This window comes from Schistocerca nitens, chromosome 2 (assembly GCF_023898315.1).
Source record: "Schistocerca nitens isolate TAMUIC-IGC-003100 chromosome 2, iqSchNite1.1, whole genome shotgun sequence".
Lineage (NCBI taxonomy): Eukaryota > Metazoa > Arthropoda > Insecta > Orthoptera > Acrididae > Schistocerca > Schistocerca nitens.
In genome coordinates, this window is record NC_064615.1 from 955,345 (window position 1) to 970,864 (window position 15,520).

The 15,520-nt window shown below is 43.1% G+C and overlaps 1 protein-coding gene across 1 annotated transcript in view; it reads left to right on the plus strand.

Annotated features, from left to right (window-relative positions):
* Window positions 1–1,516: 1,516 nt before the first annotated feature.
* The window catches only part of LOC126235660 (cytochrome P450 9e2-like), a 67,936-nt gene continuing 53,932 nt past the window's right edge, over window positions 1,517–15,520 (plus strand). Inside the window, exons 1-3 of the mRNA XM_049944380.1 lie at window positions 1,517–1,604; window positions 8,759–9,143; window positions 15,216–15,353. Coding sequence (XP_049800337.1) covers window positions 8,759–9,143; window positions 15,216–15,353 — 523 coding nt within the window. The 5' untranslated portion in view covers window positions 1,517–1,604. The remainder of the gene's footprint in view (window positions 1,605–8,758; window positions 9,144–15,215; window positions 15,354–15,520) is intronic.

Here is a 15,520-nt window from a genome sequence, read left to right on the forward strand (position 1 = left end):
TCTTTTCTAGTGCAAAACGTTGGCAACGAAATCTCCTTTTCGTTCCTGTGTTTCAAATCGTGGCCTTACGCTCCATCCAATTGCCGCTCCTACCTCTCTCACTTAAATTCCCTGTTGTTTCTCTAGGTTTCCATTCCTCATCATCCTTCTCCCATTCTCGTTTCTCTTCTTCGTACTGTTTTTCTTAGGAAAGTGTGTTTCATCTGTAAAGGACATCCCATGTAGGACACTAGCCCGACCATTCTCGAGTATTGCTCCAGTGTTTAGCGTCCGTACCAGAATGGACTGAAGGATGAGTTCGAAGCAGTTCAGAGGCAGGCTGCTAGGTTTGTTACCAGAAGATTCGAACAGAACATAAGTGTTACACAGATCCTTTGGAACTCAAATGGGAATCCCTGCAAGGAAGGCGACGTTCTTTTCGAGAAACATCGTTGAGAAAATATAGAGAACAGGAATGTAAAGGTGACTGCAGAACGATTCCACTGCCGCTAACACACATTTCACATAAGAACCGCGAAGGTAATATAGCAAAAATGAGGGCTCTTACGGAGGCATACAGAGAGTCGTTTTTTCGTGCTCTACTGGCGAGTGGTACAGGAAAGGAAATGAGTAGTAGCGGTGTGGGGTACCCTTCGTCATGCACCGTAGGGTAGCTTGTGGAGTATGTATGTAGACGTAGATGTACGCCTGTTGCAGTTTTTAATACGGTAAGCTAAAAAATGATGTGTGGTTTTCTTTAGAAGGACGTTGCATTCAAATAGCTAGTGGACTGTGCAATATGTGGCAGATTGCATCTGTTCTATGTTCTTACATAACGAACTCGTACGAAATCAAGTGCCAGAAACTACAATGTTAATCAACAGCAATCGCTTCTTGCACTCGTATCTATGCAATAATGTGGTAAGAAAAAAAACACACACACATACACACAATAGGAGGTGAGGGGGGCGGGGAGGGGGGGGGGAGGTCATGTATCAATAACTCTATATGTCACTATTGCGGAAACTTGCAACCTGTAATTTGTGTCCTAAGAGAATACGAAATGAAGGATAGGCACATAATTAATCGAGAAACTAAGCTTTGTAGAATCCGTCATAATTATGCTGAAAATACAGCAAAGAGATATTGATTCATAACCCGCACTCATTTTGATCTCCATGAAACATTGGCTACTCAGGGCGATCCTGCCTGCACTGCCCGTTTTTGCAATATACCAAATTTAAGTCCTTCTCTGAAACAATGCACACAAGGATTCCACTGCGCTTCCTAAAACTGTAACGATTACAGAATTCAGTAAAGCTGCTATCAGACTTCGATACTTCACGGAATGTGTGGCTTTTAGCCACGAACAGTAGAAGGCGTTGCTCGGTTGTGCAGTCGAGTCCGTCCCTCCTCTGTCCTTCCGCGCGTGTGTCGTCGAGCAGAGTGTGGAGCGGCCTGTGGCGGCAGCGGTGCCTTCCCTCCCCTCCCCACCCCACCGACCAGCGCACAACAACAGCCACTCCCCCACCACCACCACGTGGCCAGCGGCCTGCGCTGTGGCTCAATCGGCAGCCGGTCGCCGCTGAACTTCGTTACTTCGGAGGCGCTCTTCTGACGCTGAGGTGAGTGCTATCTTAACGAAGACATTCGTCTCTGTTTGTTAGTCGTAGTGCTGCGCCAAATTCAACGCAGGCGATAACAGCAAGAACTCGTGCAGTCGTCCACAAAACTAGAAATAGGTTTGCACCTCTAAACAGCTTTTCCTCAATCAGGCGAACGGAATATCTACGGACCGTCAGTTTCGCTGCGACTCGACGCACTATGACGGCGTGCGCGCTCTCTCGCTGTGTCTGTTGACACCTTACGGAAGTCTCCGAAATCGCCACAGGCTACGTCAGAGAAGTAAGTGTGCAGTTAGGACGGACAGTGAGTCGCAGAGCCAACTGACAGCAGCACTTCTCACGTGCGTGTGTAATTTCACCTACACCAAGTTGCAGAAGGAGGCAAAGTATTCCACATCTGTACACTGACGTGACAAGTCGTGGGACAGCGGTATGCACATACTCACGTGCCGGCAGTACATGTTTACGTGGTACAAAAGGACAGTGCGTCGACAGACCTGTCACTTGCCCTCCGGTTAATCACGTGAAAAGGTTTCCGACACGATTACGGCCGGAAGACGGGAAGTAACAGACTCTGAACCCGGAATGGTAACTGAAGCGAGACGAGTCTGAGAGTCTATTTCGGAAATCGTCAGGGATTTCAGTACTCCGAGATCCAAAGTGTCAACAGTATGCCGAGAGTACCAAACCTCAGACGCGGCCTACCACCACGGACAGCGCAGTGGCCGACGGCCTCCACTTAACGACCGAGAGCAGCGACGTTTGCGCAAAATTGTCAGTGCTAACAAACAAGCAACACTGCATCGAGCAACAGCAGAAATCAGTGTGGGACGTACAACGAACGTTCACTTTAGGAGAACGCGGCGAAATGTGGCGTCGATCGGTTATGGCAGCAGACGGCCGTGGCGGGTGGCTTTGCTAACAGGACGGCACCGTCTGCAGAGCCTCTCCTGGACTGTTGCTCGTATCGGTCAGACCATAAACGACAGGAGAACCGTGGCCTGCTCAGATGAGTTCCGATTTCAGTTGGTAAGAACTGATGTTAGGGTTGGAGAGGGTGCAGACCCCACGAAGCCATGGACCCAAGTTATCAGCCAGGCACTGTGAAAGCAGGTGGTGGTTCCATAATGGTTCGGGCTGTGCTTACATGGAATGGGTGGGTTCTTTGGTCCAACTGAACCGATCATTGACTGGAAATGGTTTTGTTCGGCTAATTAGAGGCCATTTACAGCCAAACAACGATGGAATTTTTATGGATGACACTGCGTCAAGTCACAGGGCCGTAATTGTTCGTCACTAGTACGAAGAACATTCTGAACATTACGAGCGAATAATGCGGTCACCCAGATCGCCCCACATAAATCCCTTTGAACGTTTGTGGGACATAGCCGAGAGATCAGTTCGGGCACAAAACCCTGCATCGGCATCATTTTCTCAGTTACGGACGGCTGTAGAGGCAGCATGCCTCAGTGTTTCTGCAGCGGACTCCCAAGGACTTGCCCGCATCTCGTGGTCGTGCAGTAGCGTTCTCGCTTCCCACGCCCGGGTTCCCGGGTTCGATTCCCGGCGGGGTCAGGGATTTTCTCTGCCTCGTGATGGCTGGGTGTTGTGTGCTGTCCTTAGGGTAGTTAGGTTTAAGTAGTTCTAAGTTCTAGGGGACTTATGACCACGGCAGTTGAGTCCCATAGTGCTCAGAGCCATTTGAACCATTTGAACCCAAGGACTTTTTCAGTCCATGCCACGTCCAGTTGCTGCACTAAGGCGGTCGAAATAACGTCCGAGACGGTTTAAGGAGGCGCCCCATGATTTTTGTCACCTCATTGCATAACTGAGGTTGAGAGAGGGATTTTCATTTTTTACAGCTAAGTCCTAATAGCCCATCGGTAAGAACAAGGAAGAATCCGTATGTTATGATACTTACAGTGTTGTGTTTACAGCTTCCACTATAAAAAAGGCAGTTGTTCAGTATTCCTTTTCGGCCTTTGCTCTTTAGTAATACACTGGGTTACAACGTTCGTTCGGAACAGCTACTCAATCTTCTCGCGTTATTACTCGAGTGGCAGCATCGTGTAGCAACAACAATTCAGCAAGTTTCCTTGTCGTCATCTTCAGAGGAAGACTAACGGGCATAGCACACTGGACTCGCATTCGCGAGGACGACGGTTGAATCCCGCGTCCGGCCATCCTGATTTAGGTTTGCCGTGATTTTCCTAAATAGCTCCAGGAAAATGCAGGGATAGTTCCTTTCAAAGGGCACGGCCGACTTCCTTCCTCTTCCTTCCCTAATCCGATGAGACCGATGACCTCGATGTCTGGTCTCCTCCCCCAAAAACAACCCAACCCAACTAATGGGTACGAAAGAATTTGATGACGAGTGGGAAATACGACACGCTGCTACAAGGCACTTTGCCTGTTAGGTAGTCTCATGGGATCTTCGGCTGACGTTTGTTTAGCAGTCTTTCTGACGGTTAGCCAACACGAGTGGCTGGCGTCGTCAAAGGTTTACCTTCCACTGCTGGAGGCGCACTGGACTCGAGCTCGAGCCTATGGCAGGTATTAGAGAGCTGGGCCAGCCCAGCCCAGCCCAGATACTGTTACAAGAAAGAAAGGTCCGACGCTGTTAAGCTGCTCTCTGACAGGTACAGCGAAAGAGCCAGGACTCCCTCAGTGCCAGCACGTGGTTAACAACACGCTGGTAAGTGAGGAGCACTGCAGCTCCTAAGCACAAGTTCACTTGCTGCAGTTCTATTCGTGCCAAAGCAATACGTAAGAAAGTGGCCCCGAGTTTATCATATTCAATCATAGTTTATTGAAGATAGATATCAATCATTTTCTTTCAAAAACTCGAGAGCAGTTTAAAACATACCGTCATCAGTTTTGACATTACAGCATAAATATATGTTCGTGACATTTTTTGATCTTCTGGTAAACCAGGTCTATCTATGTCTGCAGCCCCATACTGTATACACGAACATTCACGAAAAGCTGTCTCGCCGAATTCTCGAACATTCATTTCCGTGTGGGCCCAAAGCACAAAGAATGAATTGGTACATACGCTGCGCTGCTCAATTGTTATCTAGGGTTGAGAACATAATTTAGTGTCTACATCACGTACGTAGCAGTAACGCTACATAATCGGAAGTGTATCGGCTGTTTCATCTACACTTCAAGCCACAGAACGTTCATAACGAAAATGATGATAAGGAGAGCCAAGAAGTGTTAGAATAGGTCATACGTGTGTGTGTGTGTGTGTGTGTGTGTGTGTGTGTGTGTGTGTGTTTGTGTGTGTGCCTGTGTGTGGTGCATTTAGTATCTGATCTTTATGTTCTGATTTTAGTTTTAAGTTAATTAAAAAGTTTACAGCTTCAGAAAGACACTATCGTTACTATCCTATTTTAACATTTTAAATGTTCGGATAATAAGTTGCCGTCTCTTTAATCTAAGAATAGATTATCAATGCAGCTAGCCGCTAGCTCTGTGTAATGTCTTGTATGTATAGACGTGTATCTGTTGTCTTCAAGACCCCTTCACCTTCACACATAAGTCTATACAGTAAAGTAAGGCCGTCCCAGTTCTTGGATGATCCGTGATAAGACAGGCGAAAAAATTAGACTAATTGAGGATTATTAGTATTATCTCTATTTTCATTCGCTCTTTCTCTTTCTCTCCTTTATCTATGTTTTTAATATATGATAAAAGGAATCAGCCAAATAGAATCTTTGGTGCAGTCCTTCGTCTTGGTCATCAGCGGCTGGCTTGCTGTACGAGATCTTTACATTTATTATTACTGTTAAACACTGCAGTCAGTCGGGAGAATCAATCGTTTCGACAATTTGTTCCTTTTCGAAAGATTGCGAATTCCAGATGTGTACGAAGCCTTTTTGGACGATTTAACACAGACTCAGTGATTGCAGGCTCTCTTCGACACAGCTGAAACTTCCCCACTAATTACAGGGCCAACGTGATCAACATATGATTCAGAAAAAAACTCATTCGTTCATTCACTCCAGAACGAAAAAGTCACAAACCTTGTTTATGGAGGAAATCGTGTATTAAATCCATCTCCATTACATGTCCAGATCTTCGGTGATTCCACGCCTTAATTATTTTCCTTTTACAATCTCTTTCTCTTCAAAGCAAACCACCAACGGTACAAATGTTAATTGGCTCGCTTTAGTGAGAAGAAAAGCAGAACATGTATCTCTCAGAAAGACGTCAATCCCTCAATAGATACTCCAGAAGCTGTCCTAGTTACCACTCTAACAACCATGGAGAATGCATACATGCATCTCCGTTATTTCAAAGAATAAACGCACTAGAAAATACTTTGGCGTCGACGAGCTGTCGCCGTATATATTACGAGAAAATCAGATCAGATAACTTTTCCAAAGTGAATGAATGTGGATGGTTTGATTGAAAATGATTAATTGGTGCGTGGTAGAGGGTATTTGCTGTGGGGACATTACACTATATACGAAAAATTTTGCGAATTAACCTTAACAATAAATGTAATCTTAAATATTAATTAATATTTCATAACTGAAAGTGGGTACACTATTTCTCCATACGAAGTATAGGATGTTGAGACTTGCTTAGAAAGCAATTCAGACGTATGAGACTGCTGGTTTGTCTATAAAACTGATTTCCAAAAACACCTATTTGTCTCACAATTTCGTTTCTGTGTTTTGAGCGTTTATGATTCTCAGTGCCTCAATATTAATACATCGATTATTTTTCAGTCCAGTATGACCAGTTTCGATCTCCATCGATATCTTCAGTTCTAAAGACAAAGTGAAACTTAATATGCGCTTTCTGTTATTTTATAAATTGTAGGGAAGTACGGGTCGCTGACGCAATTGCGTAGATAAATCCAACACTCATTTACAATGTTTTCTGCATTTTGTAAAATAGTAGACAGTGTCTATTTAGTTTTATTTTGTTTTTAGATCTAGGGAGGTCGAAACCAGTCATACTGTTTGCAAAATATGCAGATGCGAGTGAAAAATAATAGTGTTTTACATACCAATACAGTTTCTGATATGTGCCATAACGAATATGTCTTCTACGCTGAAAACTTCAGCATAGGTTATTAAGCAACACTAAAGGATAACTTGACTGGGATACTCTCTTTCAAATTCTGAAGGTATCATGGGTAAAACACGTGGACCGAAAGGCTATTTACAACTTGTATAGTAAACAGACGGCAATTATAAGAGTCGAGGGCCATAAAAGGGAAGCAACCGTTGAGAAGGGAGCGAGACAAGTTTTGAAGCCTATCCTCGATGTTATTCGATTCTTACATTGAGTAAGCACTAAACGAAACCGAAAAAAAATTGGTAGCAATTGAAGTCCATGGAGAAGAAATAAAAACTTCAAGGTTTGCCAATGACACTGTAATTCTGTCAGAGACAGTAAAGAACTTCAAAGAGCGTTTGAACGGAATGGACAGTATCTTGAAAGGAGGATATCAGATGGACATCAACAAAAGCAAAATAAGGATAATGGAATATGTTCGAATTAAATCAGGTGATGCTGAGGGAACTAGATTAGGAAACTAGAGGCCTAAAGTAGTAGATGATTGTTGCTACTTGGTTAGTAAAATAACTGAGATGGTCGAAGTAGAGAGGATATAAAATGTAGACTGGCAATGGCATGAAAAGCGTTCCTGAAGATCAGAAATTTGTAAACATCGAATATAGATTTAAGTGTTGGGAAGTTTTTTTTTCTGGAAGTACTTTAATGGAGTGTAGCTACGTATGGAAGTGAAGCAGGTGCGATAACAGTTTAGATAAGAGGACAACAGAGGCTCTTGAAATGTGCTACAGAAGAATACTGATGATTAGATGGGTAGATCATGTAACTGATGAAGTGGTGTTGAACAGAACAGGGGAGATAAGAAATTTGTGACACAAACTGACCAGTAGAAGGTATCGGTTGATTCTGTTGATAGGACTCATTCGGAGACATCAATGGATCACAAATTTGGTATTGGAGGGAAATGTGGGGGATAAAAGTCGTAGAGGAAGAGATGCGGTAAGCGGATTCAGAAGGACAGTGTTGTAGTAGTTATTCGGAGATGAAAACGCTTGCGCAGGATGGAGTAGCATGGAGCGATGCATCAAATCAGTCTTGGGACTGAAGACCACAACAACAAAAAAGGGTAACTACTATTAATTTAGACTTGGTCTAAAATACACAGATTTTCTGGAAGAATGCAATAATTATGTAGTTTAAATATGGTCTTGTCATTGGTGCCCGTAATCCATTTATTTTTTGTTTTTTGCCAATGGTATACGTAATAATTTTATTTTACAGTATCAAACAGCAACTTAAAATGTTTTTTATTCTTTCGACGATGACCGGTTTCAGTCAGTAATGACCACCCTCAGATCTACAATATAAAACTATATATACACCTAGTGAGCAGTGTGTATTTCAACACAATACAGCATGACGTATCACAATATACTATCATAGAACCAGGGAACTGTACAGATAAAATACGGTAAAACGTACCTTTTCTACGCCATGTCCCAAACTGATAAGGCCATAATGGCATAGTCAAAACATATAAATATACTCAGCACAGCATCGTCTAATGGATCTAAAATTATGTGTAGAATAGGCCACATCGTCCACACAGTAATGTTTGCAACTAGCTACTGAAGTACATTTTCCTGGTTGTATGATAGTATATTATGGTAGGTAATGCTGTATTGTGTTGAAATACACACTGCTCACTAGGTGTATATATTTTTATATTGTAGATCTGAGGGTGGTCATTACTGACTGAAACCGGTCATCGTCAAAAGAATTGATATTGTGATCAAAGACTGGAATGAAAGACATTTGACAGTATTGGATCACTGTCCATACACGCGACTATGTCGCAGCTGGTGAAACAGCAACTTGCCATGCTTACATACAACGCTTACAGCTACACACTGTGACTAATGTAAATTGACTTTGTAAGCTGGAAAAGTAAAAAATTCTATCAGTGCAGTAAATTATATTTCCAATTTGGAACTAATAAGTGGTTGAGTACAGAATATTCACCCTCTCAGGATTACTTGGTGCCTCAATAAGCCCAGTTATGTTAGGCGACACACATCGCAAGCCCGTTATTAAAAAGAGCATTTCGCGTTTCCCTACAGATGGCTGTTGACTGCTGGTCGATGTGTGTGTCAGTGGTGCTGGCCGCCACTACGCTCTTCATCTTATGGTGGCGTCGCTACATCGGCAACTTCTCTCGCCGCGGAATTCCGTACGCCACGCCTCTGCCTGTGGTGGGCAACATGGTGGACGTCCTGCTCAACAGGAAGTCCGTGCCTGACGTTCTCATCGACCTGTACCACAAGATGGAGCCGCACCCCTACGCAGGCGCCTTCTCGTTCATGATCCCTCTTGTGATGGTAAGAGATCCCGACCTGATACGCACCATCACTGTCAAGGACTTTGACCACTTTACCGACCACATGGACTTCATCAATGCAGACAGAAGCAATCTTCTGTCACAGCGGATGCTTCTTGCATTGAAAGGTAAGCACATTTACGATCGTACGTCCTCTATGCAGCCTGCAGTGGCGCTACAGCCTCAAAACTCCTCTTTCTGCTATTTCTGGCGTTAGAAGCTTTTGTCACTGCTCTTCAATGATTTTCCTGTTAGGAAACAGTCGAGTGTGAAGTAGTTAAAATGTGTGGATCCCCATTACAAAATATGGTGGAACAACATGACACAATGATCTCTCCCAGTGCTTCTTGCTTGGTTGTTCCAATGGACAGTTATTACATCACACATTGTGATTCATGTGGCCAGTCCATGTCCTTTTAAAAATTGGTTTAAATAATACACTACTGGCCATTAAAACTGCTACACCAAGAAGAAATGCAGATGATAAACGGGTATTCATTGGACAAATATATTATACTAGAACTGACATGTGATTACATTTTCACGCAGTTTGGGTGCATAGATCCTGAGAAATCAGTACCCAGAACAACCACCTCTGGCCGTAATAACGGCCTTGATACGCCTGGGCATTGAGTCAAACAGAGCTTGGATGGCGTGTACAGGTACAGCTGCCCGTGCAACTTCAACACGATACCACAGTTTATCAAGAGTAGTGACTGGCGTATTGTGACGAGCCAGTTGCTCGGCCACCATTGACCAGATGCTTTCAATTGGTGAGAAATCTGGAGAATGTGCTGGCCAGGGCAGCAGTCGAACATTTTCTGTATCCAGAAAGGCCCGAACAGGACCTGCAACATGCGGTCGTGCATTATCCTGCTGAAATGTAAGGTTTCACAGGGATCGAATGAAGGGTAGAGCCACGGGTCGTAACACATCTGAAATGTAACGTCCACTGTTCAAAGTGCCGTCAATACGAACAAGAGGTGACCGAGACGTGTAACCAATGACACCCCATACCATCATGCCGGGTGATACGCCAGTATAGCGATGACGAATACACGCTTCCAATGTGCGTTCACCGCAATGTCGCCATAAACAGAACCCGGATTCATCCAAAAAAAATGACATTTTGTCATTCGTGGACCCAGTTTCATCGTTGAGTACACCATCGCAGGCGCTCCTGTATGTGATGCAGCGTCAAGGGTAACCGCAGCCATGGTCTTCGAGCTGATAGTCCATGCTGCTGCAAACGTCGTCGAGCTGTTCGAACAGATGGTTGTTGTTTGTTGACTCAGGGTTCGAGACGTGGCTGCACGATCCGTTACAGCCATGTGGATAAGATACCTGTCATCTCGACTGCTAGTGACACGAGGCCGTTGGGATCCAGCACTGACAATTTTCATAGAGTTTACGTGGCTCCAACTAAAACACATGAACTCTTAGTAGGATGAAAGTTGTAGGACAATAGGATTTTTGGTATACAATTAACCGCATTAGTTCCTATACTGACTTTATTACAATATTTTTGTGAAGATTAATAAAATACATGTTTATTTGCCGGTCAAGACTTGGAATCTACACACTGACTATCATACTTAGATTCTTGAAACTTTACGCACAGTTTAATAATATATCCATCTGAGAAGCAGACAACAGTTACGTAATTTCAGTAACAAGTTTTTATTCTAGAACTGTTTCAATCTGATAATCAAAATTGAGAGTATTTTTCTATAACTAATCAATATGCATTTTTCTTCCTGTTGGCAGTAAATTAGTGTATGTAGCCTACTTTACCCCCAAAAATTATCCTGAAACATCTCAAAAAATTTCAAACCTGCAGCTCCAACAGATTTTTTTCCATAAAATAAACATATCAGAAAATTTAATTCCCAGGAAATTTAATTCATAGTTATATTTAATGTTTGCTTGACCTTTGTTATTCCTGATGCCTTCCAGGTGCATATCTTCTTGGTTTCTAAATTCTTATTTTTCTCTGCTTTCTGTATTCCTCGTTTAGTAGCCTCAAGGGCCCACTAACCAGTTTTGGCCACTCTCGTGGATTGAACTAGCATTAGTAATTGCCTCAAAGTGAAGCCAGAATATGTTCCCAGGAACTCTAGATCTTGAAATTAGTAGCAAAGCATTTTTTGCAGGAATAATAATAACTTTCGAGAATCATAAAATAGCCAAAACTGAAACAAGTGAAATATTTACAAGCAATACAACTCTCGAAACCCAAATATAGACAAGACAAAGCGTATCTTCTAACAGGATTACCACCTCGAGAAACAGCTATATTCAGTATCTTTTTCGAATGGCATTCTAATGACAATATTTCACAAGTGAAAGCAGCGGAAACATGGGTGTGGTCGAGCAGCGAGTGATCTTTAAGTTGGCTTTTAAATAATTTCCCCATGTCCAGTTCAATTCTTTTAACCAGCATGTTCATAGCTCTTAAGATTCACTTTAGAGTCCTTTTTTACTAGACCATTGTTTCTTGTTTTGATCCATACTACCTCCTCTCAAAACATGGAAAGCAAAGAGCTTGCAGTAGAAGAGATTTGTTTCATAGTATATAGCGAAGTGCTCACAGCTCTTAAGGTATGGGTTTAAAGCCCATGTTTACCAGACATTTTGTTTCTAATGATCGCTCCTGTCACGTCCCTGAATACTGATCATTTCTCCTGGGACACCCTGTACCAATAACAAAGAAAGGAACTGGCTTTTGAAGTGGATAAACTATAATAAAAAATGTGAAAGTTGTGAATGAAATTACGAGTACTGGAACTTAAATAGTGGCAACTACTTATTCACAACCGATACAAAAGAGTTACATGATTGCACCTGTTACTGTCCTTCAAAGTAGTCACCAGCGTTATGTAGAACCCGTTGTCAGCGATGTGGAAGGCGTAGTATACCGTTAGCAGAGCCTGTTCTGTTGATGGTGCGAATGGAGCGGTCTACTGCCTGTCGAATCTCTGGAACAGTTCTGAAGCGAATGCCACGAAGTGGTTCCTTCATCTTCGGAATCAAATCAAAGTCAAAAGGACTTAAGTCCGGGGAGTATGGTGGATGGTACAGTACTTCCCAGTCCCATCGACCGAACAGAGCAGCCACAGCTTGCGCTGTATGCGCCCGCGCATTGTCGTGCCAAATGATGGGTGGGTTGCGCAGAAAGTGTCGCCGCTTCTTTGGCAAAGCTGGTCGCAGGTGATGCTCCAAAAACGAACAGTAATACTGTGCATTGACGGTCTGCCGTGGAGGAACGTAATGCGTTAGGATAACACCATCACAGTCGTACAAGTGAATCTCCATAACTTTCAACATACTGGGGCTCTGACGCACTTTCGACTTTCGCTGCGACCCATATTTGTTGGATTGGCGCTTCAGGTTTAGCTCGTGCGATGTGGCTCATGTCTCACCCAGTGTTGGCGTAAGTAAGCCCCTCCTTTGCGCCCACAGCGCTCCAAGTGCGTCTGCGCAGCGTCGTGACGCATCCATCTCTGCATTTCCGTCAAGTCACGAGGAACCCGTCGTGATGCAATTTTTCGCATGCCCCGGCGTTCCTTCAGGATGCGAAACACAGTCGTATGCGCTAATCCTGTTTCGTGGGCGAGCTCACGAATCGTATGGCGTCGATCACTGTCCACGCAACAGCATGCACTTCCTCCTCAGAGACGCTAGGACGACCTACTCGATGCATGTCTGCCACAGTTTGCCGACCTTCGTTGAAAGTGCCGCTTTTCTGTACGGCAATGCCGATTCACCGCACGCCTCTTCAGGACCTCGATGACACTGTCGTGCTGTACGACCTCTGGCACATTCAACCTTGATCCAACTCCGTTGCTCCTGTTTCGAAAACAGTGACAGCGTTACGTGAGACCGCTCGCTCACAAGTGACTGTGTTTCCTTCGACTGCGCGCACGCCGGTGACGTGGGACGGGCGAGTCAGTTTGCTCGGATATAACGTTGGTATGTCAACAACTTGTGTTGTCAGCGACAATAGTAGATTCCATTGTCGTATTGCCACTATTTAAGTTCCAACCTACGTATAAAATGAGTAATTGCATTTTATGCATTTCCAATTTGTCTCAGATTCATAGATTTCTATGACGCTTTTTACTGATTTCTGACAAAATTTGCACTAATAGCCCCTGATATAAAAATTTATTAAACCTACGTTATTATTATGCGGAATATATGCAACAGTGCTACGGCGTTCATTACAATACGTGATGTAGTAGAACTGAAAGAGGGCTAAACATAAAGATTCCATATAACTTGTTCCCCACAGCCCTAGAACAGTTTTACAGCTATTTCAACCGGGAATACAATTTTACTAGAACAAATCAGATCTTGCTATTAGACTCGAGGGCAGATAAAGTTCTACATCGAATGGAAAAATGTAACAGAGGACCATTCCACCAACAACAATGGAGCGTGATTCTTTGACAATGTCATTCACTTATGCTGATGAAACATAAAAAACCAAGACAAAAGACAACGAGCAATACGTAATACAGTAGCTTTTCAAGTGTGTATAAAAGTAAAATCATCAACACAGCGAAAAGAAAGTGGTACAAATCCTGAATGAAATCATAGAACCTCCTCATGGGTTTTTGTAAATAGAGTAGTGGAAGACGACGGCCGGGTGAACATCGAAACAGATAAATAGAATATTTACTATTAAAAACAGTCTTGATCACGATTTCTCTCCAGCAGAAAGAGGTTCCTACTCAATGGTCTGAAGATGACCACAGTAGTGGTCGAAACCGGTCACCGTAATAAACAAATCGTGATCAGGACTGTTTTTAATAGTAAATATTTGTAACACATTGATCACTGTCACTCCCATAATGTATTCAAAAGTAATTAAGATAAATAGGAGATTAAATATGGCCTGGGATGCTTTTGGTAGACTAAATAAAGTTTTCTAAATCAAGTTTCCAATTTGTCTGATACGTGAAGTTTAGATTTAGTATCTAATACCAGTTTTGACTGGTGGCAGTGGGATCTGAGTTCTTAATGCCAGAACTACTCATAAACTCCAGGCCATAATGGAAATTACTAGGCGAGATAGGAAAAAATAAGGACCGAGCAGAAACAAGAGTGGCAGACGATAAAATGACCGTAGTGACAATTAAATGGAAGACAGAACATGTTGAAATGAAAATATATTGGACGCAATTTTTACCTAGCGAGCATTACTGGTATTATCTCTATTTCTTATGTGGTTGTGATGATTTCTGTGTGTTTGGGTTTAGCGTCTCGTTCGCCAGTAAAACCTTAAAATTCAAGTAAAGTACTTCCGGTCTTCCTCCCCGTGGACTACGCTGGCTGTCAGAACGCGCAAAACACAAGTCGTCCTCTACCATCGTGGTCTTTTCACATGTCCCGCTCCATATCTGTTTTTCTGCGTGACAACAGTAGTAAATCTGGCAAATATTTCGGAAGTCACAGTTTAAGTTCTCGGCAGTAACGCGTGGCCAGGCAGTGCTGATTCCTCGCTGCTACAACTAATCATTGGTCCTGTATTTATTCAGTCGAGTTCCGGCCATTCCCTTGGTGGCGAACAGGATAATCCAAGTGCTCGAGCATCTGGCACTGATATTCGATTTTACGTACTGGAATCAACAGGAATAAGCAACTCCATGCACAATCTGTTTTCTTATGAAAAAGAGTACCGATCGTACACTTATGGTTCAAATGGCTCTGAACACTATGGGACTTAACATCTGAGGTCATTAGTCCCCTAAACTAAGAACTACTTAAACACAACCAACCTAAGGACATCACACACATCCATGCCCGAGGCAGGATTCGAACCTGCGACCGTAGCAGCAGCGCGGTTCCGTACTGAAGCACCTAGAACCTCTCGGCCACAACGATCGTACACTTACTTTGCATTTTACTAACGTAGTTATTTGGAAGTAGTAACAAGTAAGGCGATACCACTCAACGACATACAAAACGTATTCTAACACAAAGAAATACTTTGTATGTTACACCAAATTATGAACTAAAGACAAAATAAAGGTTATAGGAGGATCTAAAACAGCCACTTCTTCCTATTACCATCACCCCACAATTTTAGTAATTGCATGAGCCCGTTAAGTAAAATATGCTATCTGAATGTTATATCATTTAATAAATGAACATTTGTCAGACTGCACACCCTGTTTACTGCCTTCTACTTTCAGGAAAGGAATGGCATGATATGCGAACTACGCTCAGCCCTGCTTTTACTACGATGAAAATGAAGAATATGTTCATGCTGATGACAGAGATTGGACAGCAGATCATTGCTTATTTAGGTGGTCAAACTGCCGATTACGAAGGTCAGTACCTTATTTGCGATCGCTGAATGTCCGATACGACATGAGGCACTATTCTTTGGTCTGACATGCCATACAACGCGAATCTCCTTTACTATTTATTACGGTTCTGTCTACAGCCGTTTCTTATAAGAACCCAGTGAATAAAAACTGGAATTAGTTGCTTAGAA